Genomic DNA, 27,957 nt, shown 5'->3' on the forward strand with positions numbered 1-27,957 from the left:
AGTTAAAGTTTTGGTGTATTGCTATCTTGGCAACGGAAAACAGGTGCGCCACTGAAACTGAAAACAACCTAGGCAGACGGCAATGGTCAGACGTTTGTTGCTATCTTGGCAGTAAATAATCAACACAGGTACGTGCTCAACATGTGTACACCCCCGCTTTGCATCACTGAAATAGCAATCCGCCAAAGTCAGACTGCACCTTGCTCTTAAAGAAAATGCCAAGCAACACACTGATTGGTTTACTGCATGTTATGCCCAAAAACACCCAGGATTAAGAGACTTAGTATTTAGTAATTAAGAGTGAGTTTAGAGCCACGCAAGGCATACTTTTCCTGTTGTTAGAAGAGCAAAGACACACCGAAAAGCCCTAAATCAATCTGCATGGTGCATGGTTGACGGCTCACCAAAAGAATGCTATAATAGGGTCCTATAAAAAGGTAAAAAAAAGGTAAAGGTGCACGTATTTGTCACTGTACTATGTATAGCGAAATGTGTCCTCCGCATTTAACCCATCTGTGGTAGTGAACACACACTAGTGAACTAGGGGCAGTGAGCACACACACACCCAGAGCGGTGGGCAGCCAACTCCAGCACCCGGGGAGCAGAGAGGGTGAAGGGCCTTGCTAACGGGCCTAACAGTGGCAGCTTGCCGAGCTAAGTGAGGGTGGTGGGGCAATTTCCCCCTGCCATGCTTATTGAAAGTAAGCATTTCTGTATGTTTATGTTTTAAGCATTTTAGGGTGGGTAGCATGTTTTGTTTTCACCTTCAATGGCTTCACTTGGCTTGATTACAACCACTGACTACAACTAAATTATGGGTTACAATAGCCTGTCCACATGAAGGACACTAGATGAATTATTACGCTACTTAGAAAGACAATAGAGCATTCTCTGAATGGCATAAAGCTCAAAGTGATCATCCAAGAGAAAAGTCACGATAGGATCTCTGAATGCTAAAACAGTGGCCTCATTTCCATTGAAACCAGCCATGAAATGACAATCTGAAAAACATAAATGTTGGTTTATTACTGTACGGAACGGAGAAATGCTGCATCCAATTAAACCGCTTTGAATTTTGCCAGAAACTACAACCTATACCTTTGAGAAATCACTCGGCTGCTAGGGAAGGCTTCTGGGACAGAATAGAAAACAGCCTCCCCATCCCCAGTTTCTCACACAGGCCGGTCAACATACATTAGGAACACCATCATTTCTCTACTGTTCAAATCCACTTGTGGGAATTTAGAGTGATGAGCTGCATGCATGCGACTACAGAAAGGTGAAGGCCAGTTTACAGCTGGAATTCATGTGTTGTGACCATCACTGAATCTACCATTACAACACTGTCAAGACGGTTTTCTCTCTCATTCCTGCTGACCATCAGACCATCTTGCAAAACGAATGGATATCCTTGCGTGACTTGTGTGGCTACATGACGCCGACCCATACACAAGCGCATGAGTAAATACTGCGCCTCTGGCAGTCATCTGGTACTCATAGAGGCCTGGTTGCATCTATAGCTAGCATTTTTATACAGTGTATGATGTTAACTATGATGAAACTGTGAAGCTGAAGCTAAAGACTTTTACAGTCAGTAGTTTGCAGGACTTGCCCCAATGTTGGAGAACAAAATGCTGATTGCAGCTCAGAATATTGGAAAACACCTAAATACTGCAGTAGTTTAGATCTGTTCTCTGCTAGCCACCCTGAATTCCACCCAGTGTTTCATTTTTGTGCCTCTGTGGAAGCATGGTTGAGTTGCTGATGCTTGAAAGAAGAAACCAACAGAAGAACGCAAAACAGCGGTTGTGACTCCTAAGATTTCCACTGATGATGCCATATTATTGGTAACATCATAACCGTGACTAAATGTAGGGATGAATACTGCTTGCTTTAAAGGCCTCTCTTAATGGAGATGTTCTTCTCCCAAGAGCATCAAAAGCCTGATTTATAGACCTACTCCACTGAACTGGGGATCATATTATTGGCATATTATTGGTTACATCATAACCATGACTAAATGAAGGGATGGATGCTATTTGCTTTGAAGGCCTTTTTTTTAAATAAAAATGCTCTTCAAAAGCCTGATTTTTCATGTCATATTAGCATTGGCATATTATGGTTACATCTTAATAATATAAAATCTATAAAATACCATAACACTGCTAAATATTCATTTGCTTTGAAGACCTTCCTTAATGGAGATGTTCTTCTCCAAAGAGCATCCAAAGCCTTATTTTTTACCATCTTACTCAATTGAGCTAGGGTTAAGTTTTTCATACCATCATACAGTCTCAACTAGGGGTGGGTGATGCACAATCTCATCCTGTGTTATCTTAAAAATGATCAAATCGGTAAAATGAGAGGTTCTGCTGAGGATTTGCTGTGTTTGGACTCATAGTTGACTGCTTTATGTTGGTTCATCCAGGTTTGCTTGCTTTTCCTTTCATTCGAACCTGGCATTGCTAAACGCCCACCTGTCACCTTTCAGAGTTTGGCATTACCAACCAGGGAGCTCCCACAGAGTCCCCATCCTCTTAAATGCACATGAATAAATGAGCTGGATAGATCGACCAGCAAAAATAATAACAACCCTTGTGGCTCATACAGGATTTGCCAAAAATATATATTTAAAATATATTTTTTTATCCTTTCATCTGACAGATACCGCTGCTATCCCATCTATCAGCAACATTAGGATGTGTCTCACTTAGGGCTGGGCAATATGACAATTTTTTATCGCATCATAATAAATTCTGTTACTGTGATACATGATATGCTTATATCGTGGATATTGCCAAGACTTACTAAACACTGATCAACTGCTTGTTAAAAAGGTTAAAAACGAGTGGAATTAGTCCAGTTAAACTGGATGAAGTGCAGCTAAATTTCAATAAAAACACTCTGCTCAGTACAAGAGAATATTTGAATAGTAGTTTTTAAGAATCTGTGGCTACTGAAGGCATTTTCTCAGCCCTCACATGCAATAGTTATCGTGTATCATAAAAATGTCTTTAAATATTAGGATCTAATATTTTTACCATATCACCCACCCCTAATCTCAGTCAATCAAGGACATATCGGACACTATTTATATTCTGCACCAAAGACTAAGCCTAACAGTGTTTGGTTGTTGAATTGAATTGAATATTTTTATGAAAATAAGATTGAATTGAATAAAGGTGAAGCTGGACACAAGTGCACAGACTGACTAGATATAAAATAAAATAAAAAAACTGAATAGACACCCTCCCTTCCTTCATACATTGGAGACTGCGGATTCCACAAGACACATAAAATCTTATGACATTCATTGTTCTATGATTTGCTTAACCTCTTAAACGCTAATGGTTGCAGACTTCCTTACTCCTATAGCTTAAGAGTAACTCAGCTAGTCTGCATTGCTTTTCATGGAAGATCTGGAGCTTAAATAAGCAAAATAATGCAACAGGAGAGGGAGTTTACTCTGTGATCATGATTAATTATATCTACTGCGGATTCCAACTGTGATGGTATTCACGCTAGCAAATGGCCTAGAGTATTCTACTGCTTTCATACAGCAGTTGTACAAACCAAAGAATAAAGCAGTGCAACATTATTCTGCATTTACACTCTAAAAAAGTAAGGCGCTACAAATGGTACTTTGACCGATGCCATAGGAGAACCACTTTTGGTTCTATAACAAACCTTTTTTTTATTAGAGATGTAACCTTTAAATTGATAAAGAACCTTTACATTGAGAGCGAAGAGAGAAGGTTTTTTATTTGTTTGTTATAACAAACATGGTTCTTTCTGGAAGTGGTTCTTCTATGGCATGTTCACTTTCTTCAGTTTTCCGAATGTGCCATATCTCCATGTACTTCCAAATTGTCTCCAGGAAAAGCCCTTGAGATCTGTGAACTGATTACTTCATCCCTATAGGGCACCCCACTGTCGAAATGGCCAATTAGCAGAATTAGCAGGTGGGATACCTGACACTTCCCATTCATTAACATTTGATCTTCGAATGGGTCTCGATTGTCTCACTGGTAAAACTCTTAGAAGTGTTTTCAGGATGGCAAAGGCACCTGGAGATACGTCATCCTTATTAATGGTTTGTGGAGAAATCTGAATGTCTTTACAAGAGCCCTAATTTATTAGCGAAACCATAATTTTTAGAGTGAATCTTTGGAGTTTAGCGTCTGGACCTCTTTTTTTTTCTGAGTCAGTGTCGGTTAACCTCTACTATTTTAAGATATGGACACAATTCAAAAAGTCTAGACTTTCCATGCTATCACCACTGTAAATAAGTACACACTGAGTCACTGAGACCTTCTGACTTAACTAATGCCCCAGTCTGGCTTCTCAGTCACTGACCTCAGGTCAACCACAAACATCTTGGCTATAGAACTTCTCTGCCCAACTTCTCCAAAGTTAGCATTTTCCAAATGTTCAGTGATGCCTTCTAACTAACTAAGTTTTTATCTCAGAGTATTTGGTCAGGTAGTACCATTATGGCCTTCTCTCTCTCTCTCTCTCTCTCTCTCTTTGTTTTTATTATTATCATCACAACTATATCTTTATTCAATTTATATTCTTCTTCTTCTTCTTCTTCTTCTTCTTCTTCTATTTTATTCGTGTTTTGTCAAACTTGTCAAATGGCTCAAGATGTCATCACAGTTCCAGATTGTTTGGTCTGTATATTAGACTGCAGCAACATATATCAAAGAACTTTTCCCCCACAGGAAAAAATGGGGTGCAAAAGTTTGTGCACCCTTCTTATGTGCTGATGATATACTAGCAGCACCCAGCCAACAACAACAAGGGGTACCACAGCAACCACTTGGCAACATGCTAGCAACCACCTGAGACACCACAGCCACCTTTTGGGATACCAAAGCAAAACCCTATCAGCCACTAAGAAACTCCATTGCAACTACCTAGAAACGCCATAGCAACTTCCTGGGGCACCCACATAAACAAAAAAAAACAACTTCAAAGATTAGCACAGAACGAATTTCATTGTACAGCGTAACCACCCGTTTTTACTTTTTACAACTGCTTGGAAATGGAAACCACTTAAACAAGACAATCATTTTGTGATTCATTAAGGAAATGCAGATTTCATATTTAATGCATAATATGTTGTTGTTGTTGTCTCACAAAGAATAGCTGACAAACAAAGAAATCACTTAGTTTAGGTATTCAGTAATTCACTAATGTCACACACACACACAACAGCAAATTATCATTAACAGATTAAACATAAACCGATTTTATAAACGCAGTATATAAAATCAGATTACACATAAACCGGTGTTTGGGGCTTCATGCATCTACCTAGAAGCAGCTCTAAACTCCAGCCAAGTCCTCTGAGTTTGCACCCCCCCCCCATCATAGTGTTCAAGGCTACAGGACATACTAGCAAGTTGTTTCTAAACAGGCATGTAGTGTAAATTTGAGCTGAAACACAGTATACAGAGTTCATGAAATAACAGTACAGTAATGAATTACAGTGGAGAATGCAGTGGCCTATTTAGTTACTTCAAACGAGAACTTTGAGGCCTCATAGGCCTCGACTGTCTATCTAGCAGAGAACACGGCGCATGTAGAACAAGCTCTTGCATGATGTTATAGTGAATCTCAGCAGAATATCCAGGGATCAGAAGAAAGTATGCTCCCTCTCTCTCTCCCTCTCTCTCTCTTTGTATGTGTGTGTGTGAAACTATGAGAAACTTAGAAACTGCAACTTAGATTTTTTTTTTTTTTTAAATCCTTTGTAAAACCAGATCACTAAACCAAAGCACGTAGTTACGCAGTCTCGGAAAGGCCTCATAACCAGAGAAAATTGTTTCAAATTTTTAATAAGACCATTAAATCCTTAGTCATCAGTGATGGAGCTGTTTCCTGCATGCATTACTGATGGCTCACATTCTCTCCCCAATAAAAGCTCACTCAAACCTGAAGGTGTTGAACACTGAAAAAACAAACCAGACACATTAAAGACATTAAGAAGGAGCCCATTCTTAAATCTCTCTGTTTCTTTTAGAACACTTTTCAGAGTTTGAGCTTCTGTCTCCTTTTTCCAGACTGGTCAGCATAGCCTGGGTGCCTGGTGAATCCATCGTTCAAAACCACAGGCTGCTCTGTTGACATGTGGGTTTCTAGGGGTTCTCTCACTTACAAAAGCATGCTTTGAGCCTTTACATCCCTCATCTGGATCATATTAGTGCACTTAAAAGATACATTACATGTCTTCACATGTTGCTTGCTACCAAATATCACTTTGTTCCTCAGGAAGAACATTAAAATTCCTTCTTTCTCAAAAAAGAATATTCTCAGACATGCGTAATGTGAGTAGACCTGAGGTGGTCTACTGGACTGTAAAGCAATGAATCCCACATTAAGAAAGACATGGCGCTGACATAAATAAAAAGTTACTGCGTTTTTGTTTTTGTTTGCTCGTTCTCTCGATGCCCAAGCCAGGCTTTAGACACATAACTTGACGGATGCATGGCTATCGGCATCTTTTGTTCCCAATCAATATGTTTTCTACATCTGCTTCTAAGTGCCCTGCCAAAACCCTATTGAGTGACAGCAGGAAGGTGCTCAATAGCACAGTTCGTCAGAGCGCAATCACTTGCAGACGCAAACAACACCATCTTAGCAGGCTGAAAGCTATCGGTTGGAGAGCCGAGAACTTAAAACAGCATGGTTTTGTCTTGTTTACCTTTGTTTAGCCAAGTGAGGTGTGGTGTGAGTGTGGTTTGGTAAATATGTGACTTAGCCAGTGCTTGTAGGTACTGCATATGTGTATAGGCCCTCCAAATACAAGCTGGACATAAGTCCTAGAAAAGATATCAATTAAGACTAATGATTTGGCTCACATTAATCAGCTGTCTTGTACGGGCTGATCTAGGAACGGTTCCTTTATCAATTTGACTCATTTATACAAAAAGGAATACCAGTAGTCTTTTTGTTTTATTGACTTAAGGTCAATTCCAGTGTGAATTAATGACAAGATGCTTGTTAAATTTACTGCAGATGTATGATGATGATATCAGTGTCCAAAGTAATACAGTAGGGAATAATATTATAGTAAGGATTTGGGTATGGGAAACATGGGCAGCCAGCCAGGGGGGCATCTGACATGCCAAAAAAAAAAAAAAAAGAGGAAAAACACTGTTATCTTTGCACACTTTACAGCGCCAACCAGCAAGGTCTTCTTTCTTTCTCTAGCGAACCTCCTCTGCCCCACTGCAGGTTGTTTCTGTAACCAGTGGTAGATATAGGCTACATAATGCCTAGGTTGGGGAACAAAGGTGGGTCCTCACATGACCAGACCACCAGGTAAATTCCAAACAAACAAATGTTTTGACAGCTGAATAATCTGTTTCTTATTAAAACGAATAATCGTTTATTCGGATTATGAATCGCTCCATTACCAAATAACTCGTATGTAGCTATCAGCTTCTACATTTAGCTCAGCTTTGCTTACTAACAGTGAAGACAATACATATGAAAACTGTTTTAATGAACTTCCATGCTAATATGAAAGATGATTAGAACTGGGCAGAGCAAACAATATCACTGACCTTCCTCCGCTTCTAACCAGCAAAGGGTGAGATTTTATCTTTAAATAGACGCCATGTTGAGCGTAAGGAGAACTCCAATTCATATTGCAAGCAGTGGCTGGGCTCCTCATTTATAACGTCTCTGGGTCGACTTACTTAAAGATTTCCCTTTTTTTATACTCAGCCCATGTGAGCAGGCAGCATGTACCGCCAGCCGCCAGCAGGTGGCCCAGCCAGCAAAGTAGGAAAGCTGGTGGGGTTGGAGCAAAGAAGTCCAAGCCCCAGAATTCCCAGCGATAATCAACGCTGACCAGATCCACCTGTGTGGCACAGTATAAATACACCTAGCCAAACACACTTCCCTGTTGCACCTTTGTAGAGGGGCGAACGGTAACAGTGGGTTTATGTTGTGAAGAGAAAAGTGAAAAGTGAAGTTTAAGCTGTGAACAGAAAAGAAAAGAGAAAAGCATTTGAGTTGTCTTTAGTTTGAGTTAACATCACTCCTGGTTTTCCTTTGTTTGTTTTCCCGCCTTTTTGTGTTGCTTAAGATCAGTGCTTATACTGCCACCCCTCACTGCCGTGGTGGCACAGTGGAAATACTCTGGGATATATATATTTCTTTCTGCTGTCACACTGTGAATTTCCCCACTGCGGGACTAATAAAGGACTATCTTATCTTATCTCTTATCTTATACGTTGGGAGTTCAAGCACACACCACAAAAGGAGTTGTCTCATTTGATCATAATAAAACAAACTTTAACTGCACTTGAGTCCAAACCCCACACCACACCGTAACAGCCCATGGCCCATGAGACTCCCATGCTAATAGAACTCTCCTCTCCACTCACACACCAGAGTGATGCCACCACAGATGTGGCCCTGTCGCAGGATGATAGATTTGATGACTTTGCATCAAAGAAGGCAAGAAAATGAATAGTGTCATCATTTGTTTTTATTTTTATTTGTATTTATTTACTGGAATTTATTTAATATACGCTAGAAAGATAAGCTAGAACCGCCACCGACAAAACTAAAACCACTTTAGCGTTAGGGTCACTATGCAATTGTTAATGTTAGCATCTAGCTAGCCATCACATTACCACACTGGGTTTAGTACTACTTAAGACTTAAATGTGATCCATTCAATAACTTGCAGGCTGAAATGAATCAGTTGGAGATTAGGGAAGTTAAGCATGGTTTTGTCTTGTCTTGCGTGGTTTGGTAATTCTATGGCTTGGTCAGTGCTTGCTGATACTAAATACATAAATAAGCCTTTCAAGTACAAGGAATAGCTCCTCGATCAGTTTGACTCAATTTGTATGAATACTTAAGGCTGGGTTTAGTGCTGCTCAAATTTTACTTCTCTTAGACGTTCAATAAATAAAACCTTCTGAATTTGAAAAAAAAAATGCCCCAGCTAGTCCTCCAAAATCAAATCAAAGTAATGATAAACCCTCATCATATCATCACATGTGTATGAAATCTACATAATCTCCTTAGCGAAGGAAATTCACCCAGATTCCTCTAGTTCCAATTACTGCAAGCTGTGACATTTAGCAGCCTCCCAAAACCCAATATGTTGATGTTCCATGGCCAGTCTCATTACTGGAGAAGGATCAACCTGCTGCTTTGATTAATTAATGCTTTCCAGCCGAGTCCAGGACAGTGGATGTGCGCTACAGATGTCCATGAGTGAAGTCTTTAGAGGAGCAAAAGCCCTATTAATGAGGATGAGGGGCTCAAATGCATGTGCTGAGAGTGGCTTTATTAAGAGCGAAGCGAAAGGCTGAGTCAAATCAGGTGATGCTTAATTTGGCCTGTAGACTACATACTTTGGACTGTGGCTTACGGCATTAAGACAGCATATTCGATTTACAGTGGGTATGAGCGCTAATAGAGACTTACTAATGGGCAGCAGCATTAAAAAATACTGTATGTGCCGAAACCCCAGACACAAGGAAGCATTTAGAACATTTAAAAAAACAACAAAATTGTTTAAAACAACTCTATTAACCCTGGTTCACAAATACCTGAAATAATCCCTGTAGGCCGCTCTAAAGGTTTAAGTATGTTAGCAATGAGGAGTACAGCTGTAGAAACCAGCTCATCTTCTTTGGCTTAACTAAGTTTAAAAAGACAGCAGGATGTGCTGCAATCCATTACGTAGAAACCACAGGCGAGAAAGAAAGGGCTAATAAAAAGGTATGCGGCTTTTGTTTGATCCCCATGTGTAAGATGTGAAGAATGATGTTCTTACTTCACTATACTTCACTCAAGTATAGCTACTTTCTGCATTGAGATTCTAGTCTTGAGGAAGGCAGCTGGCAAGCATGGATGTGAGTGAATGATTTTAAAGGTTTCAGAGTGGACAGAACACACAAGGGCAGTACAGGATGAGTCAAAAGAGGTGCCAAAGGCAAGGTTCCACAGGCAAGAGCATATATGGCATATTTAAGACCTTGTATTTCCAAACTGGGGATTACTTAATGTATATAAATATAATAAATATAATATATAAAATATATATATAAATACATATATATATTACTGAAGACAGCCGAATCATTCAGAATATTAAAAACTGATTTTCCCTTAAAGACCAATTAATCTATCTTTTTAAAGGATGAAAGGATGATCTAATTTCAGGTTGACTTTGGACCCACGACCTACATTTTTTATTGTATTTTATTTTATTTCCCTTGATGCCCTTATGATATGTGGGTATATCTATTTTAGAACCCTGCTTCTTTTATTTTGGCAGGCTGTTTTTGTTACTCTATTCAAATCCAAATGCTTAATAAGTGCTGCAACATTAAAACCACAGTTTATGGCCCTATTTCTAAGTCTATATGTGTGGGGGCCTGCACGACAGGCACAGAGGAAGGGAATGCCACACTCTGTGTTCCATTAAAAGCGGAAAAAGTACGAAAATGCAGCGCTAACATGTAAATTCCATTCAGCGGCTCATGCTGTTCACTGGATTGGAGAATCACAGTAGCGACATGCTGCGAACATGTGGTCTGGATGAGAGAGCAACCTCGCGTGTTTTACTTTTTCTTGCCTTTCAAGCTGTGTGTGAATGTCAATAAAACATTCCCCAAGAACATGGAAGGAGAGCATCCTGAGTTGGGTGGAGAAGGCAAATAGGTGGAGGTGAGAGAATGAAGGAATAAGAGAAAAGGAAGGGAACAATGGGGAACAGCACATGGGGAACAGAATTTGGAGCACCAAATAATGCAAAGAGGGAGTGCTGTGTAAGGCTTCAGTTGAGAAGAATAAGCAGATATGTGGAGTAAGACAGAAGCTATGGGGTTTAATACCAATAGGATACAGAATGGGAATTTAGCTAATAGTCTAAGAGCAATGCAAAGTGCTGATGGTTGACCTATAGAAGAGAGCCTGAAATTATTATTAGTGGATATTTAGCCTGTGAATTAACTGTTCGGTAATGACCAGTGACCACCCCTACCCCCTGATGTTTTGTCATGTCACTCTTTGACTATATTATTAATTGAAAAAATACATTTCCGAGGGGTATAAATGTAATGCTATGTACAAGTGGCTTAAGCCCTTATGCCCTGTACATGGGCCAACACTTCAGGTCTTCAGACACTCTCATGACTAACTTACTGCTACAATTAGCCAAAATAGACCCCTCTGGGACTCCAAAAAATGATAGATATCTTGCAATTACTTTAATCAATCCTCAAAACTTCGAGAAGGCCACATCACAGCCTCAATAAAACAGATGTTTAGGTTTGCAGGCCAACACCGTTGCAGATCAACAGCAGCAATTACAATCAATAGCAATGGTTTAGGTCACTTACCAACCTCCATATTACTAGCACAGTTTGGCCCTGTAAAGCCTGGACGACACTCACACGTGTAGGCCTCATTACTCAGAGCCGAGAGGCATGCACCTCCATTCTCGCATGGGTTTGGCTCGCATCTTTCCCCTTCAAACAAAAGCAGAGAAAAGAGATGTTAAAGGGCTGAAGCCTGAAAGGAATTCTCTACCTCTTAAAAGCTATGGAGGAGCATCTGGTTCGGGTTGTTCACACTTCATAACCTGTGGGTGTATTTATGTCAGTGCAGATCGCTTAAAACTATCCTTCACACCTCTCGTCATCTGTGCTCCACAAAAACCACATTCGATTTTTAAATGAACAGCACAATACAGTGGCTCAGCAATTTAGACATTGCTGAACGTTGCTATCCACATCCAGTAGCCAGTAGTTCGCAAGTGGCCTGGAACTCACTCAACTAAACCAGGGAACGCCTCACTATTTACATCTGACCTGGAGGGTCTCTTCAGATCCCCCTACAGCCATGACACTAATATTCACACCACATAAAACATGAAGTGCTAAAGTAGTACCATGTGAGTCTGCTGCTGTATTCACTGCGGGAGCCGTTTATCAAGGATACCCTTACCGTATAACCCGAATGCTACAGGCCAAACCTGCTGACATGTACGAGTTTGCACAATAAAAGCAGTAGAAATATGGGGAAAAAATGGAGAGAAAGGAGTAAATGTGGTTCAAACAGTATAAAACTCTGGATTAAAGATGAGGGGGATGCTTCGGAAGCAGTGGGCAGTTCAAAAAAGCCTGGTTCTACAATGCCTGCAGGTCTTCCTTATATACATGTCCCATTTCTCACTGGCAGATTTGCAGAGTCAGGCATATACCGTACATTAAAATGTGGCCTAAAGGAATTTTCTGAAGCTCTGAAGTTTTTATAGAAATTTCATCTTATGCCAAACAGATACACAAAGATAATAACGTACAAACTGCTATGACACTGGTGAGTCTATTAGTTCTCATCAAAGGCATATGGAGGAAAACGGGAAAAACCTTCCACCACATAACACCGACGTGATGGAGGAGGGTAAGTGGAGGAGGAAAGGCAGCATCTTGCTAATTGGATACAGTGGCTGGAGGGAATTTGCATCTGGTGGCCAGGGGGGAAATAAAACGAGCAGAGAGACGTTTGTGCTGGAGGCAAACATAGAAAGGCAGTCACTACAGTCTTAACATGGCAACAGAGACATGAAAGGAGTCTAAAAAAGGAGAAAAGAGGACAGGAGAATGGGATGGAAGGATGGTAACTGGCTAAATTAAAAACACAGCAGGAAAAGAAAGAAAAGAGGTACGGCTGCTGTGTGGTAAGCATATCCTGTTCAAGGGAGCTTATGAACCTGCAGAGGCTGTGGAGTCTTGTGTAACTAAAGCTTTTGGAGTGTCCTGAGGGCCTGTCCTTTGGAGTTGGTTTCACATCTGTGGATTCCCTTGCTCTGACAGGAACACCAAAGGACAAGGAGTGAGGCAAGATGGTGACATTTGGGATGCAGTGTACAAGAGCAAATAAAGCTGGAAAGGCAGGACATGTGGCAAAATATGAGTATTCACAAGTATTTGGACAGTGACACAATCTTTGTCATTTTGCTTCTTTATACCACCCTAATGGATCTGAACTTAAGCAATAAAGATGTAATTAATGTGTGAACTTTCAGCTTGAATTCCAGGAGTTTAACCAAAATGTTGCATTAACTGTTTAGTCAGAAATCCCTAAAAGCTGGGTTTCCTCTTTTTGAGATGTTTTGCCAGGCCTTCAGTTGCTGCTTGTTTGTGGGTCTTTGTGCCGTCAGTGCCGTCTTCAGTAAAGTAAAAAAACTTGCTCAATTGGGTTAAACGACCATTTAAGAACATTCTGTTGACCTATATCCATGACCCAGTTCCACTGGCAGCCACACATGCCCATGTCATAACAGTGCCTCCACCATGTTTGACAGATGATGGGAAATAATTCTTTCTTTCCTACTCCATACCTTATTTAATCTGCCCAAGGAATCTTGTTCCAGGACTGGACAGACTGGCCTTTTCAGATGTTTTCTGTTGGTTTGATTGGACCTTTTTGTTACCAGTAGTTTCATAGACCAGTAGTCCTACAGTAGAATCAGAATCTCTTTATTTCACCAAGTATGTTACACATACAAGGAATTTGTCTTGGTGAGAGCAACACGTATGACAAGTAACAAAAAACACAGAACACAGTCTTAAACTAAAGGAAAAATGACACTAAACAATAAATAGGGTAAGGGATAAATTAAAAAAATAAAAAGTACTAAAGGTAATAAAGAGCTGATATTTACAGAAAGTAAAGAGCTGATATTTACAGAAAAGAACATCTGTACAGTGTGCAAATAGACATAGTGCAAATAGGCAGAGTGCAAAATAGCTGTTCAGTCTGGTTTGGTACAGTTCAGTTGTATGTTTTGAGGTTTACAGTGGGAGGTGTCCACTGTGGTTAAGGAGCGCTACAGCTCTGGGGAAGAAGCTGTTAGCATGACGTGTTTTGATAGACCGCAGTCTTCTACCAGAGGGGAGTGTCTGGAAGAGGAGGTGTCCAGGATGTGAGGGGTCAGATGTAATCTTGCCAGCCCGCTTCCTCATCCTGCTGGTGTAGATCTGCTGAAGTGATGGCAGGTTACATCCAATGATCCTCTCTGCTGTCCTGATGATGCGCTGGAGTTTGGCTCTTTCTTGTGAGGTGGAGGAACCAAACCAGATAGTTATGGAGGCTGTGAGAATGGACTCGATGATCGCTGTGTAGAACTGGATCATCAGGGTCTGTGGCAGGTTGAATTTCTTGAGCGGTCTCAAGAAGAACATTCGTAACCCCTCTGTATAAAAACAATTATTAGTTAATTATCCAATTACTTTTGTGCCTATGAAAATGGATTGACTATGCAAAAAAAATGTCTAACTCCTAAATTGTTAATGCAGTATTTTTATTAAGCCCAGAAATCTTACACTTTAACCACATCCTGATTACTTTTTTTTTTTTTTTTCAAAATCCACTGAGGTGGTGTACGGAGGCAAAATGGCAAAAATCATCAATCCTTCAAGGAAACTCTCATCAAAAGGGTTCTTTCAAACCCTAGATTACTTTCTTCCCTTTGATATATATACGTCATCACATGAGACTTTCAACTTGGTTAAACCAACCCAAGCCACAGAAGACTTGGTGGTTGATGGTTTGACAGGATCCCAACCCCATAATAACAGTGGTGCGGACAGACCTCGGTCAGTGTGAGGTAGGTGGCTTCACCCTGCACTGGTCTTGCCTTGAGTTCAAGCATAAACACTGAGCAGACTCCAGAGATTTCAGTCCAAAGGAGCAATTTGGAAAGTCTCATTCAGCAGTTCCTCGAGGGGATATGAGGTTTTCTGTCTCTCTCTCTCTCTCTCTCTCTCTCTCTCTCTCTCTCTTTTCCTTTTCCCAGAGACCCCTTGTCTGAGTAAGCCCGCTCACCATCCCATTCCGTTCTGATAAGTGCTTCCATCCAGACTGAAGAGACTTCTAAGCAAGGGACAATTTTGAGCACTGAGGCAGAATGAGGAGAGCAAACTACAGTAATTGTTCACTGCGGGATGGAGACAAGGATGTTTTTCTCAGTGGAGGCATCCACAATTTAACAGGAGATTTATGTCATACAACTGTTAGAAGCTTGATGGGAAGTAGAGGAGGAGCTTTTCCTGTAATCTGCTAACTAAATAACTTTTATGGTTCACAGTTTATTTGACAGAATCTGAATGGACTGTCATTTCCAGATGTATAAAAGTAACAGTACGTATTGTAGATTTGCCAAGGAAAATTCCAGATGGAGATGGAGAAGGGACCGCCATTGTGTGAGAGAGAAGGCAAGCAAACATCATTAGCACTTTATCTTGAGTTGTTTTCCAATTCAGAGTTACGCAATTTGGAAGAAAACCCTAGACTAACAAGATTAAGGGCGTTTTCACACTAGAGCTTTTTTCCAGACCCAGCTTTGCTTGCTTCGCGGGTTAGGTACGTTTGGTCAAGTGTGAAAGCTGTTTTCCTGAGCACCGATCTCTGGTTCTACTAAAATCAATGGTCTGGGGGTTCAGTTAGTAGTCCAGGTGTGGACGCTATCTGCTTCTAACGAGCCCAGAATCGGTCCTGGGTGTGGACTTATGTGTAAAAATGTCCTAAGAAATTTTCAGTTAGTATTATACAACATCTACGTTACAGTCAGTCATCCCTCACAGACTATTCACTCAGATCTTGAGGTAAAATAAGAACAGTGGTTCTCAAATGGAGTCAAATGGACAGTAGTTCCGTAAAAATTCTCCACAACTGTCAAAAGAAGATCATGTCAATCCTGGTCTTTCTCCAGAGACACCAGCTGACCTGAGGTGCATTTCAGTTCTTCAGATGGTGACAGAATGTCAACGCCATTGTCAGTGCCATTGTCGCCACCATGACTCATTAGAAACACTATTAGAATCACTCCCCAATCATAGCTGTTTGCTTTATGCAAGAACATCCTGCCGAGTTTTTACCCTGGTGCCCCACTTAATCTGATCCATAAAACATGAACGAAACATCTGCTTTGAATACACGTGTTCTGGCTTTGAGTTGGCGTGTAAGAAAGGGGCAGGGAGTCTCTTTTATCCAAGCTATACTTCAGAGATCTGAAACTTTAATGAGGAACGAGTTGAAACATGGAGGCATTAGAGAAACATGGCTCATTAATGGCTGACTCGTTACACTAGCTTGTTCTCCCTGACTGTGTTTACATGTCACTGGTGAATGAGGGATGGCGCTTAATTCTGAACGGAAGGCTGGGTCCTGGTGATTTACATGTGTCTATCCCCAAAATCAATGTTTTCAATTAAGAACAGACAAAAGGGAACCAGGACACAAACAGACGAGTCATGAGAGTTGCTTTCGTCAAGTTTACCTGCAGGACAGGTGAAGCCTGGTGGGGTTTAGAGGAAAAAAAACTGGGTCAAAAGACAAGTACTGTAAAGTTAAAGAAGTATGAGGGGCCTGATAAAAGAGGTAAATTATTCATAGGCCCTGTCAAGCCACACAACTTATACATTCAGCAAGCAGCATTCTTGCCCAGGTTGCACATTACTACTTTCGCAATCTTGTAAGATGCAACTAGGACTACTCAACTAGGCCAACTGTCCATCACGGCCCCTTCTTACTTCCCCCTTTGGAGCTGGCGGAGGACTCTGCCTGTCACAGACGCAGCATTTGATGATGGCTGGTCCTTCCTCGCTCCGGACGGAGTGCCAGCCCGATCGATGTCGCAGATGCTGGGGAGTCACTTGCCAGCTCCATCTCCCTCCCCCTCTCTGTCTCTCTCAATCCACCACGTCAACCAGCTCTATATCAGCAAACATGTGATACTGTGAAGACGTGCAGGGCAGCTGAGGCATCTAACATTTTAATGTTTGCAGAAATGAAAGGTGTGAGATGGCACAGTCCAAACAAGCGATTTGCGACAGTTGTCGAGTACTGAGGTTTGTTGTGTTAACAGACACCACTTCCAAAACCATGGACAGATGGAAGAAGTGGGTGAAAATGATAAGCTGCCATCAGCAAGACTCACACATGGACCCAACCTCTGACGCCTACAGCCACATGAGGCCGGTCTTGGCTGGACCCTACGGCATACGGTCACTATAAACTGGAATTCTGAGGCTGTTTGCAACTGAACATTCTGATGATCATGCAACAAAAATCATGGACCATTTTTTTTGTTTGTTTGTTTATGCAAATTTACTGCAGAAGTGGCATAAACCCCAAACTTCCAAAGACTCTTTAGAGCAAAGCCAGTAATTTCACATACTTCAAAGACAAAGCTTGGCAAACCACCTGAGTGCATATGCTCTACTGACTCATTGCATACATCGTCAGCTGGCTCGCCCATTAAACACATCAGGGATTAGCAGCATTCTCACAAAAGAATTATGGATATGACTGAGCAGATGGGAAGCTGCATTGGACCAATTTATGCGGTATGTGTTCAGTCCAAGCAAGACGCACTACTTATATTAATGATTTTGCATTCCTTTCGTTTTACTATACGATTCTGTAAAGCACTAATGCATTTATTTGTTTGCTAAGATTAATATTTCTACAGTCCAGTGTTCTCATACCAGAAAATACAAGTTAATGGTGCATAATCAGAGGCTAGAATATTCCAATGAATTCCTAAAAGGCCCCCAGGAGCTGCAGGGACTACCGGTAACATCCAGAACGCATGTGTCAGTTAAAAGAACCAAATGGACATGAACACAAGTAGATGCATGCACTCTCAGAGCCTCTGCAGATTCTACTACCTACTGAGGACAGCAGAGGAATACATTAGAAGGTGATAGGATATAATTAGAACTGTATCCATGGGCATGTGATCAGGCAGGTGTGGGAATACACGAGAGCACCCTTGACAGCTGGGCCAGAACACTGAACTCCTGATCAGGATTCTGAATTATTTACTACCTGCAAACAGTGGGAGAGCAGTGCAGCGGTTAGGATCTGCAAGTGCCTGACTCGCTTGCTGATTTATCCTAATGGCTCACACAAAAAAGAAATGAACTGCGGGATTGGATTATCATTACCAAGCTTGGGCAGTTGGTCTTGATCAAATGTGTCAGCCACCAATGTAAAATTTACAAGAGAAGATCGGGCTGAGAAAAAGTCAAAGCAGCACTTAAGAGGTACTTAACAGTGGAACCAACATCATTATCCTTTAGAACCCCTTAGACCATGTAGCCAAGTCTTGCTTACTTTTACAACTAAATTGCTGTTATAATTAACATCAGTTTCATAGGCCCTAAAATAGAACCCAGTGGGACTCCACAAGATACTGTATGTTAAATCCATCTCTTTATATTTAAGACCTTCTGCAGGGTTTCGGTTTCGGAGTGTAAAGACTTCTTCAAACCTTAAATGTTTCTTTAAATGTTCTTCACGCATCCCTTTTTCCAAAAATAGTTCTAGTTAGTAGCACCTTTATTTTTAAGAGTGTAGGGAGCTTAATGCTCAAAAAAGCAATTCTGATAACAAGCAAATTCTCTCACTTGGTCTGACTCTCTGAAAGGTTCTCTATCCCGTGAATGCAATACAGCAAATTAACGTTATAGAGCTACGAATTCGACAAGCAGTCGCTAATTGACATATTTACACCTCACCTTCTGCACAGGAATCTTCCATTGATTCCATCTGCTTTTTCTCCACCCTCCTCTAAAACAAGGTTATTCATCTTGAAAGGATTGGGGCCTTGTTCATGTATGAATTATGTTCATCTGTGGAGGATCAATTCTTGCTCAGCAAAATGTCAAAGGCTGTCAAGGGCATGACAAGATGGGAAATATGAGATGAAATGTAAATACGGACTAGCCACTAGCTTGTATCTTATTACCTCATATCACATGTTGATAGCCATGAGATCATCTTCAAAATATGCAAATCCCCAAAGATGCAAGGCCAAAGGCAAAAGATTATGGTGAATTATTCAAGACTATTTACAATCGGACAGTTTCCCCATCATACAGTAAATCAAAACACAGTCCTGATGAGACTGCACCCTACAAAACATAGCTATCAATCAGATATTAATAGATACAAACATACATACACACTTTCCATTAATGCTACTGTGTGTTAGATTTTCCCTTCTCTGTCCATGAATGAAATCTAAGTACAATAAGTAAATGTGTGTGTTAAGCAGAGATTATCCTGTGTTTGTATTGTTACAGTTTAAAGTATAACTTTTGTTTTACACCTATACATGGTGCAAGTTTTATTATTATTATTATTATTATTATTATTATTATCAGAAAACAACACAGGGACAAAAATATACATACACACGCTTCGATTATTAGTTTACTGGAGCTAAATGCTCCAAAATGTAGTTTAACTTCTTGTATGTGATCTTGATTGACTACAGCTGGTAGCTTCTCAGTGCTCACATAAAAAGAATGTGTTTGACAGCACTCATTGGACTGACCATCATACAGAACAATGGGAAAGTCCAAGAAATCCCAAGGTGCATGTCAGGAATGTCTTTGAGCCATTTCTAAACAACTGCAGATTCCTCGATCATCAGTGCAAACAGCTATAAGTACGTGTTACAGGTTATTGGGAGATGTAGCTACAAAAACTTTAAACCCAAGCCCATAGATTAAGAGGCTGCTGTTCAAGAAAGACTGGAAAATCAACACCCTCAAGCTCAACTAAAGTTTGCAGCTGGCCACATGGACAAAGTAAAAGCCTTCTAGAAGAAGTTTTAATAGTCAGTAGAGACAAAGATGTTAGGAGGAGTGAAGATGACCCCCTGAAGATGACCAATTGTTAAGCATAGTGGTAGTAACATGCTATGAGGCTGTATTGGAACCGGTATATGGCACAAAGTGAATGGAACAATGACTTGCCTAAGAGTTCTTCAGCATAACCTCAAACCATTAGATAGGTGGTTGAAATTAAGACAAGGTTGGATTTTGCAACATGACAATGACCCTAAACACACTTAAAATATGGTTGTGGAATGGAGGAAGCAGGCTAACATTTAAGCTTTTGGAATGTTTTTCGATCCTTAAACCTAATCAAAAGTATGTGGACTGTGCTTAAGAGTCGGGTCAGTACCAAGAAACCAACAAATACTGAACTCTACTGAACCAATTCTTCCAAAAGCTTGTTGATGGCTTCCAAAACTGCCTGGTCAGGATGGTACTTGCTGAGGGACATTAACCAATAATGAAGGCATGCAGTATGTCTATTTCTGACTCTGTTTTGATTTCTGAAAAACCTCAAAAGGAAATCACTGAAAGCCCAATATTCCAAAATGTCCAAAATTTAACGAATACATTTTACATAGCCTCTTTTTTAATTTCCATGAGCAACATATTTGCAGTACTGGTGCTCTTCTATACAGTATCATAATTACTATGCAAGTGTACACAATCCATACTTGTGTATGGATGTGATCCTGCTTTCAAAAATACCCTGGAGGAAAAGCTATTCAACTCACACATGTGCACTCACCCACTAACCCACACGCTCACTCCCACATACACATACACGCACACACACACACTCATATCTAAGGAATGTCTGGTGTGGTTGATGATCATTTCATTTCTGGACGTTCATGTTTTGATAACATCCTCCTCTGCACTCAGCATTATAATAAGTTGTTTTTAAATATCTATTGCTATAATTGTTCAGAATGACCCCATAGCCACTAAAACCAAAATAGCATATTCTGTTTATCAAAAGGCTGCAAGACCTTGAGAGACCTTCCTTGAAAGAAAAGAGCTCAATCTTTCATGCCATATGCTATTCACTAGCATTGACATATGCTGTTTACTAGCATTAGAGAACAGAAAGCTGCACGAACCCGGTCCCTCAAAGAAAAGGCATCAAGGGGTTGTACTTCATTCTGCTGCTGTTAGAGAAAATGTAATAAACATGACTGCTTCAGTAAATACCGGGACTAACAGTGGACTGTATCCAACACACAGCAATGAGCTGCAGTCTAATTAGCATATAAACTATAGGAGGAAACAGATACACAATCAGATAAACAAAACAGACACTATTTAGAGAAGCTAAAGAGGGCTATTCACAACAATGAGTCAATGAATAAAAATGGAAAGAGTCTGCAGTGCTGCAAAAAGGAGACAATAGGGGGAAATTATATTTGTTTTCATTAAATTATGTCAGTACTGAATGGCAAAATCAATATTTGACACATTGACGTGAAAAAGAATAACTTCTGATCAAACTTCAAACGCTCAAATCATATCACTCAAATGACCATTTAAAAAGAAAGTTTAAAATCATATCAATCATATAAAATCATTAATATTAAACTTTGAATGTGAAACAATGTAAAGCTCTTGTTGTTCATAAAATACTTGAGATATTTAAAGAATGGAAATCTTGGCATAGCTTGGAATAGCTGACTATCACAAAATTTAAAGACTTTTTTTTTTTACAAAACACTATTTATCACAATACATGTAATCACAAAATAATTAAAACACTATTCAATGTCTGCTGCACTTCATCTAATTAAACCTGTCAAATTACACTGTTTGTAACGAAACCTGCAGCTGATCAGTGTTTATGAAGCACTAACAGTATCCTTGATATGCTTAGAAAAGAATATTGTCTAATGCGATAACGATCTAATGTCCTAGCCGAAATCATTAAGTTTCAAATCAATATTTAAATCAATTTTACAGTTATAGCCTAGATCACAGTATCTGTTGCATTTTTTTATTTTATAGATTTTTCTACTGGCATAAAAAAGAAAAATTGTTTATTTTTTTGGGTTTTTTTTTTTTTACTTTTTTCTTAGTTTTACTTAAAATGCAAATTGAAATGAAAGAAGACTAATCATACACACTGCCATGGTTTATAACTTGGGCCTACTTGAAGCCCCTCCGCCACAACATGGCAGACAGCCATGTCTCCCCATTGTCCTCTTTTTTGGAAATTGAAATACAGTCACCCTAAAAGAAGGACATTACCTCACACTGTCAGAACATTGCCTAACATTTGCAATGCCCAGTGAGTGCGATGCTCCTTCTGCAAATTATTGTGGTCTACAGAACAGATTCACCCCAATTCTGGCCATAAATCACTTTCCAACATGACCAGCTGCCTCCATAGTGCGGTTTGTTTAACTAATTAAGCAGGAAAAGGTGGGAGGTTAAGGAAATGCAATGGAGGTGAAATCATCTCCTCTGGTCTAAGGCCACGCATCAGCAAAATCATAGCGGTGAGTGCGCTCCATGGAGTATGCTCTTTTTATTTCCCACGCAAAAACTCCTGTCCTGAAGACAATCTGTCTCGTATGAGAGTGTCTGGAGGTGTACGTCCAGAAAAAGTGGGAGCGTGTGAGCTCAAGCCAAAAAAAATGTTTGTCTGAAGGATAAACGAGTGCAAATATGAGCTGAAAACCATGACGCCTCTGATAGTTTACAAAGGACTCCATAATCAACAGGGAGTGTCCGAAGGAATCTGCTGTGCTCATTAGAACTCACACGGGTCCCACTTTTTATTTGTACAGTTTCCAGTAAATGTTCAAATTAGACTTTTAAAAATACATATCCCTGATTCTTGGTTTGACAGGAACCTTCACATTTCTTCTTCTTAATGGTTCTTTACACTAGTTTCTTTTATGAAAATGCCTTTTTAAACCTTTTTAGACTCTGTATGCAAGCCCACAATTCCGTTCTTCACTTTCGTGACTACAATGCATTTGTATTTAACATCATTTTCATAGGCCCTAAAATAGAACCTTGTGGTACTCCAAAAGATATGCTAAACCAAATGCATATCTAATAGTTAGGATTAAACAACATCCATTGAAAGCACATTTACTGAGTTTGCCAAGTTGTTCTTCTAGTGGTTCTCATATTTGATAGTTTTCCCTCCTTCCAACACACCAGTCTAATCAGCTAATTAAAAGCCCTTCCTGAGGTGAACAGAATAAATGAGCAGAATAAACACTTCAACATGCAGGGCAGTGGCACTCCAGGACAGTGAATGGGGAACACTGTTTTATGGCAGTGGTCCAAAGTGCCCTTCTTGATACCTTTATTTGCCGGGGTATGTTAGCAAAAGTACTGAGAGAAATCCATTCGCAACAGTGTTGAGATTAAGGTTGGGATCAGAACCTAGAGTTTGGTTCAAGGTTATAAGTGAATCTCACATTTAGGGATACAGAAAAAAGACAAGTTAAACTGAACTGATGTTTATTTCAATGTAAGCTAAAGGCAAGGTGAATAATCCACACTGCTCCATCCATTTGTCTCCTCCTTAACGTACATCAGTACACAATATTTCATTCTTAATCGTTCTATTAAAAAAAAAAGAGCACATGCTGTTAGAACAAGCAGTGGAAGACATAAGTGTTATGATCTCTAGATCACAGTTTTGGCACCAACTTTTCTCTGCTGTGCCATAAAATGTCGTAGGCATTTGGAAATAGCCTTGAAGAGCTTTTGTAATGTACAGCCTGCTGGCAGAATATGAAGAATTGGTGGATAAGAACTCTGTGCTTGTCTAATCTAGCCAAACGTCTAGACAAGGGTCACTTTGCAGAAACGGCCTGCATCAGAACCAGTCTGTAGCCACTGCGACTGAGTGTGGAGTCATGTGTTTATCCTTAGACAGAGAGAAGAGGACATCATTTTGGCATGTTTCTCTTGGAGACGGCTGCGGAGTCGAGACCACTGGCCTGTCTGCGTGTCATGCATGCATTCTGCTGATGTTTGTGAGAACGTTTATACTAGTCCCAAGACTAATTTCAAGAACAAAAGCATTTGAGGCGCAGATGTTTGTAAAAATAACTAAGACAGGTTTTACAGTATGCTTTATGGACAACAGAACTGCATCTAAAATTATTTATGGAAAACATTACCCAGACAGTTTAAATGGCTTTCAAACAAAGACAGCTCTGAAGTGTATGCAAACCCAATTGACTTTTTAATTGCTTTAACATAATTTAATTTAATGATGTTTGTTTAACTGTACTACTGTAGGGACTGAAAGTTTTTTGTTTTTTTTCTCAAATCACTCAAGTAAATACATTACCTCAGATGAAAATAAAGTAAACAAATGCATTCATTGATCATTTATTTAAGTACAAATTTGACTGGGTTAGAATATTTGCATGAGGCAGTACATCTTTAGATACTGTAGCAGATAAAAATAAACCTATTGGCTAATGTCAGGCGTGGGCTAGAGGGGTATAAAGCCCCCCAGTATTAAGCTGTGGAGCAGCGGAACTGTGTTCCATTGCTCCATCCAATACTTTTGTGATGAATTGGGAAGTTGGGGATGGTGGTAAATATTTAATATTCAGGACTCATGGACGTTCTTGTCGCTAAATGCTCAATCAAAAAAAGAAGCACGAAAGCCTTCATTTACTGTAATATTGTAAAGATTACCAAAATGCTGTCAGTAATGTCATAAAGTTAAGTCACAGAGATCGAAAGATATCTGATAATACATGTACATGTATTAATTCAGTAGGATGCGAAGGTGTGATGAAAAACCATTAGACCTTCACACAAGGATGATTAATAACACCAGTATCCCCTGCAGTTCTTCTCAATACCCAACATTCCCTTAATGGTCATGCAATGCTGCAAGAGGTTGTAACCGCCTTGCTTTTGAGTCCTGCACAAATCACCAGGGCTCAGAAGACAAAAGACTTCTAACTGCTTCCTTGCTTAACTCAGATCCTAATGCCACTTTCCTTTGGAGCTGAATTTTCTCCTTGAACATGCTCTGCTGTAATGCTTAACATCTGGACGTCTCGTTACAAATTGCAATGCGAGTCTCCGGAGGCTGGACTCGACACAGTCTCACGGCCTACCCGACTTGACCTGTTTTCAGGACACTTGTTCTGGGTAAGTTTAAGTGTGATAATGATGTGCAGTTTTAAAAAATAATATATATTCACTATTCAAAATAAAAACAAAATAATAATAATAAAATACATATATATGATGTACTCCTAAATTAAAAAAACATATAAGCTTAAAAATTAAACATTTACATGCTTAAAAAACAGAGGCGGATAAGAGTTCTTTGAAGTGATGCCATAGAAAAATGTAGGTTTCCATAACTGTAATTATGACATAATTCAATTTGCCCGAACCCCTTCTCTTCAGCCCTATATATACCCTCCACTGTCACTTCACCTTTGTGATGAACAACTTCGCACCCATCTCTTCCTTTCTTTTCCAATTCCCAGCAACGAAATCCTGAAGCCCTCTGCTTTCACTTTCATGTTCCCTGTATTTATGTTCAACTAGCAATAAGTATATGAGTATAATACAAAGTACAAAATTATGAATTGGATATTAACATGTATGGCATTTGGCTGACCCTCTTAACCAGAGTGAATTTGAATTGTGCTTTACAGTGAATGGACCTGTATTTAGAAGTCTTATCTAAGGCCTCTTAAATGCTAGCTTGGCCAGGGAATCAAACCCTGGTCAGCCATGTGAGGGAGAACCATGCATAGAACCCTTAGGTTAGAGTGTAGTCAGGCATGTTTCAGGACCCTTTATTTTTGAGCTGAGAAATTCTCATAGAAAAAAAAAAAAAAACACGAAGTACCACTGATTGAAGCCAAGAAATTCTTGACCATGTCCTGATCATGTGAGATGATTAGAAGTTGTTGCTTACATTATTGATGAAAAAGCTCATACTTTCTGCTGATTTCTCAGCTCAGCTCTGGTCATCCAAGATATGCAGTGCTGGGCTAAAGCCAACATGCTAAATTCAGAGTGAACAGTGGAAGTGCTATAACTCTTTCCCATCCCATGTGTTTATATAGTTATATATGTGATTATATAGTGCAATCTGTAAGTAAGTAAACAGTGCTACAGTTTTTGCTGTTTTGACTTTGTACACAAGAACATTTAAATTAAAATAAGAAAAATAAGAATATTACTTTTTACAATCAGTATCCTTATTACAAAAGATGTTATCTATCTATCTATCTATCTATCTATCAAATTTCATGTCGAAGAAGATGCCTGGTTATGCCTTAACCTTTGGGTTTGGGTTACCTAAATCACATGGCCCTAAGATAAAACCCAGTCGCACTCGACGAGCTAGGCTACATTTAAATAGCTGCCAAATAATTTATATTAGTTTCTGTATTAGGATCAATAACTACATAATTAACCTTTATCCTTAATGACTTAAATAAGCATCCATCGAAAGGTTCTTTGAGGAATCCAACGTGGTTCTTCCACAGCATTGCCCAAATAACCCTATGTGGGAACTTCGGCCTGTGGGCTTTGATTCTTAAGGGCTGTCTAACGTAAGTATTCTCATATTAAGGCTGCCATTCTGTACTTAAACCACATTGAAGTACTGCTTCATGTCCAATCCAAAGTGTTGGAGTGCAAAGCCACAATAACAGAAATGGCCACTGTCACTAACGACTGGATTATTTTTGAGGGATTGCAGAGTATTAGGTGTTCGAACACATTTTATCAGCTGACACACATGCAGCAGCAAGCTATATGGCCAAGAAACGTCCAGTTATTTCCTGAAAAGCATGCGCTAAAATAATGCTTAACAAAATCCACAAATAAGCACATCAGAGATTTTCATAATGGGTCTGCCAATCTTGGGGTCCTTTGAAGTCTGTAAGGGTGTCTGAAAAAAAAAAAAAATGTGTGCCAAAAACTGAAGCTTAGTGGCCTAGATTCAAGGGATGTTACTCTGGTGATAAGGCATTATTACAATTGCTATTTAAAACTCTGATGATGGTATTGTGCTGGACATTGCACCATAACAGAACAGTGACTAAATCCACGTTCTCTGAATTTTGAATGTAGACCTTTCTTCAAAAAAAGCCGAAAATCTGGCCTGTTCTGGAGATCTGGCCTGCAGCAACTGCGACAGCTGATTGTGCAAACTGTGCACCACAAGTCAGGATCAGCTCACTGAGCTATGTGCAGTCCTTCATGATTCCATCACCCTTAATAAGTTGGGTGTTAAATTTATAAATATAGGCCCTAGGAAAATATCTGAAAGTAAATTGGGGTTTGTGTGGGCAAAATCTATCAAGGTGGAATGGAACTGAGATGCTGTTTATTGCCATCAGCTTTTGTTTTGCAACTGTCAAAAGTATGATGCTTAGTGTCAGTCAGACAAGCAGAATATATTGAATAATCATCCTGGCTAAGCTTTAAAAACATTGAATGAATAACCCTGAAAGGCATTTTCTGAGGGAATAATAAGGGCTTGAGTGCAGTGATTCTTCAGTGTTTGCAACAGGTAGAAAACAGGTTGGTTTACTGAAGGACTGGTAAAAATAAATGAATAAAAAAAATACAAATAAAATAAAGACATTTCCAGACAGAGCCTTGACTGAAGTGACTGGGGCTTGGGTAAGTGTAGATCAAATAAATAACTCAATATGGCAAAAGAGCAAAGAGCAAGTGAGGCCACAAAACATTACGACAATTGAATCAGGAATTTCGTCATTACTGCCTAAGCCATTCGAGAAAGAAGAGGAAAACGGGTGGAAAATCAAACTACTGGCAAAAATAACTGAATTATACAGGATGATCAGTCATAAGTCATAATCGACTTCATGTTGTAGTGGATAAGAGAGCCAATCAACTATTACTATGCGAGTCATCCTACAAAACGGGTGTTATTTGCATTAAGCACAAAACTGTGGCAAAATCTGTTTCCAAAGCTTAAAGCTATTTATTCAAATGTTCTTGTCAACATCATATAAGAGAAAAATACAGTTAAAGAGATTTTTATCATTTTATCGTGTTCCTCTTTACATACAATATATTTATTCGAAATAAAAAAACTTTCTTTTTATAAAAGAAATATGATTTGTGTATGTCTCTTGGTTTACCACCTAGTCACAGTAACTTGTTTTGTACTCTTGCTTTAAAAAGCCATAATAAAGAGGAGTCTTTGAAACTGCTAGGAACAAGAAGGCGGGTTCTAATGTTCTTTTACATTGTTTAGATGTCGATTACGCTTGTTAGATGTGGTCGGTCTCGCTCAACC

General features: G+C 39.6%; 1 protein-coding gene across 6 annotated transcripts in view; it reads right to left on the reverse strand.

Moving 5' to 3' along the window:
- edil3a (EGF-like repeats and discoidin I-like domains 3a) overlaps positions 1-27,957 on the reverse strand; it is a 243,439-nt gene that overhangs the window by 196,641 nt on the left and 18,841 nt on the right. For 4 of the 6 annotated variants that reach the window (XM_072664771.1, XM_072664769.1, XM_072664770.1 and 1 more), the window contains exon 2: positions 11,382-11,510. The exons of the other annotated variants lie outside the window; for them this stretch is intronic. In XM_072664771.1, coding sequence (XP_072520872.1) covers positions 11,382-11,510 — 129 coding nt within the window. The remainder of the gene's footprint in view (positions 1-11,381; positions 11,511-27,957) is intronic. 6 annotated transcript variants of the gene reach the window in all.

This window comes from Salminus brasiliensis, chromosome 20, assembly GCF_030463535.1.
Source record: "Salminus brasiliensis chromosome 20, fSalBra1.hap2, whole genome shotgun sequence".
Taxonomy (NCBI): domain Eukaryota; kingdom Metazoa; phylum Chordata; class Actinopteri; order Characiformes; family Bryconidae; genus Salminus; species Salminus brasiliensis.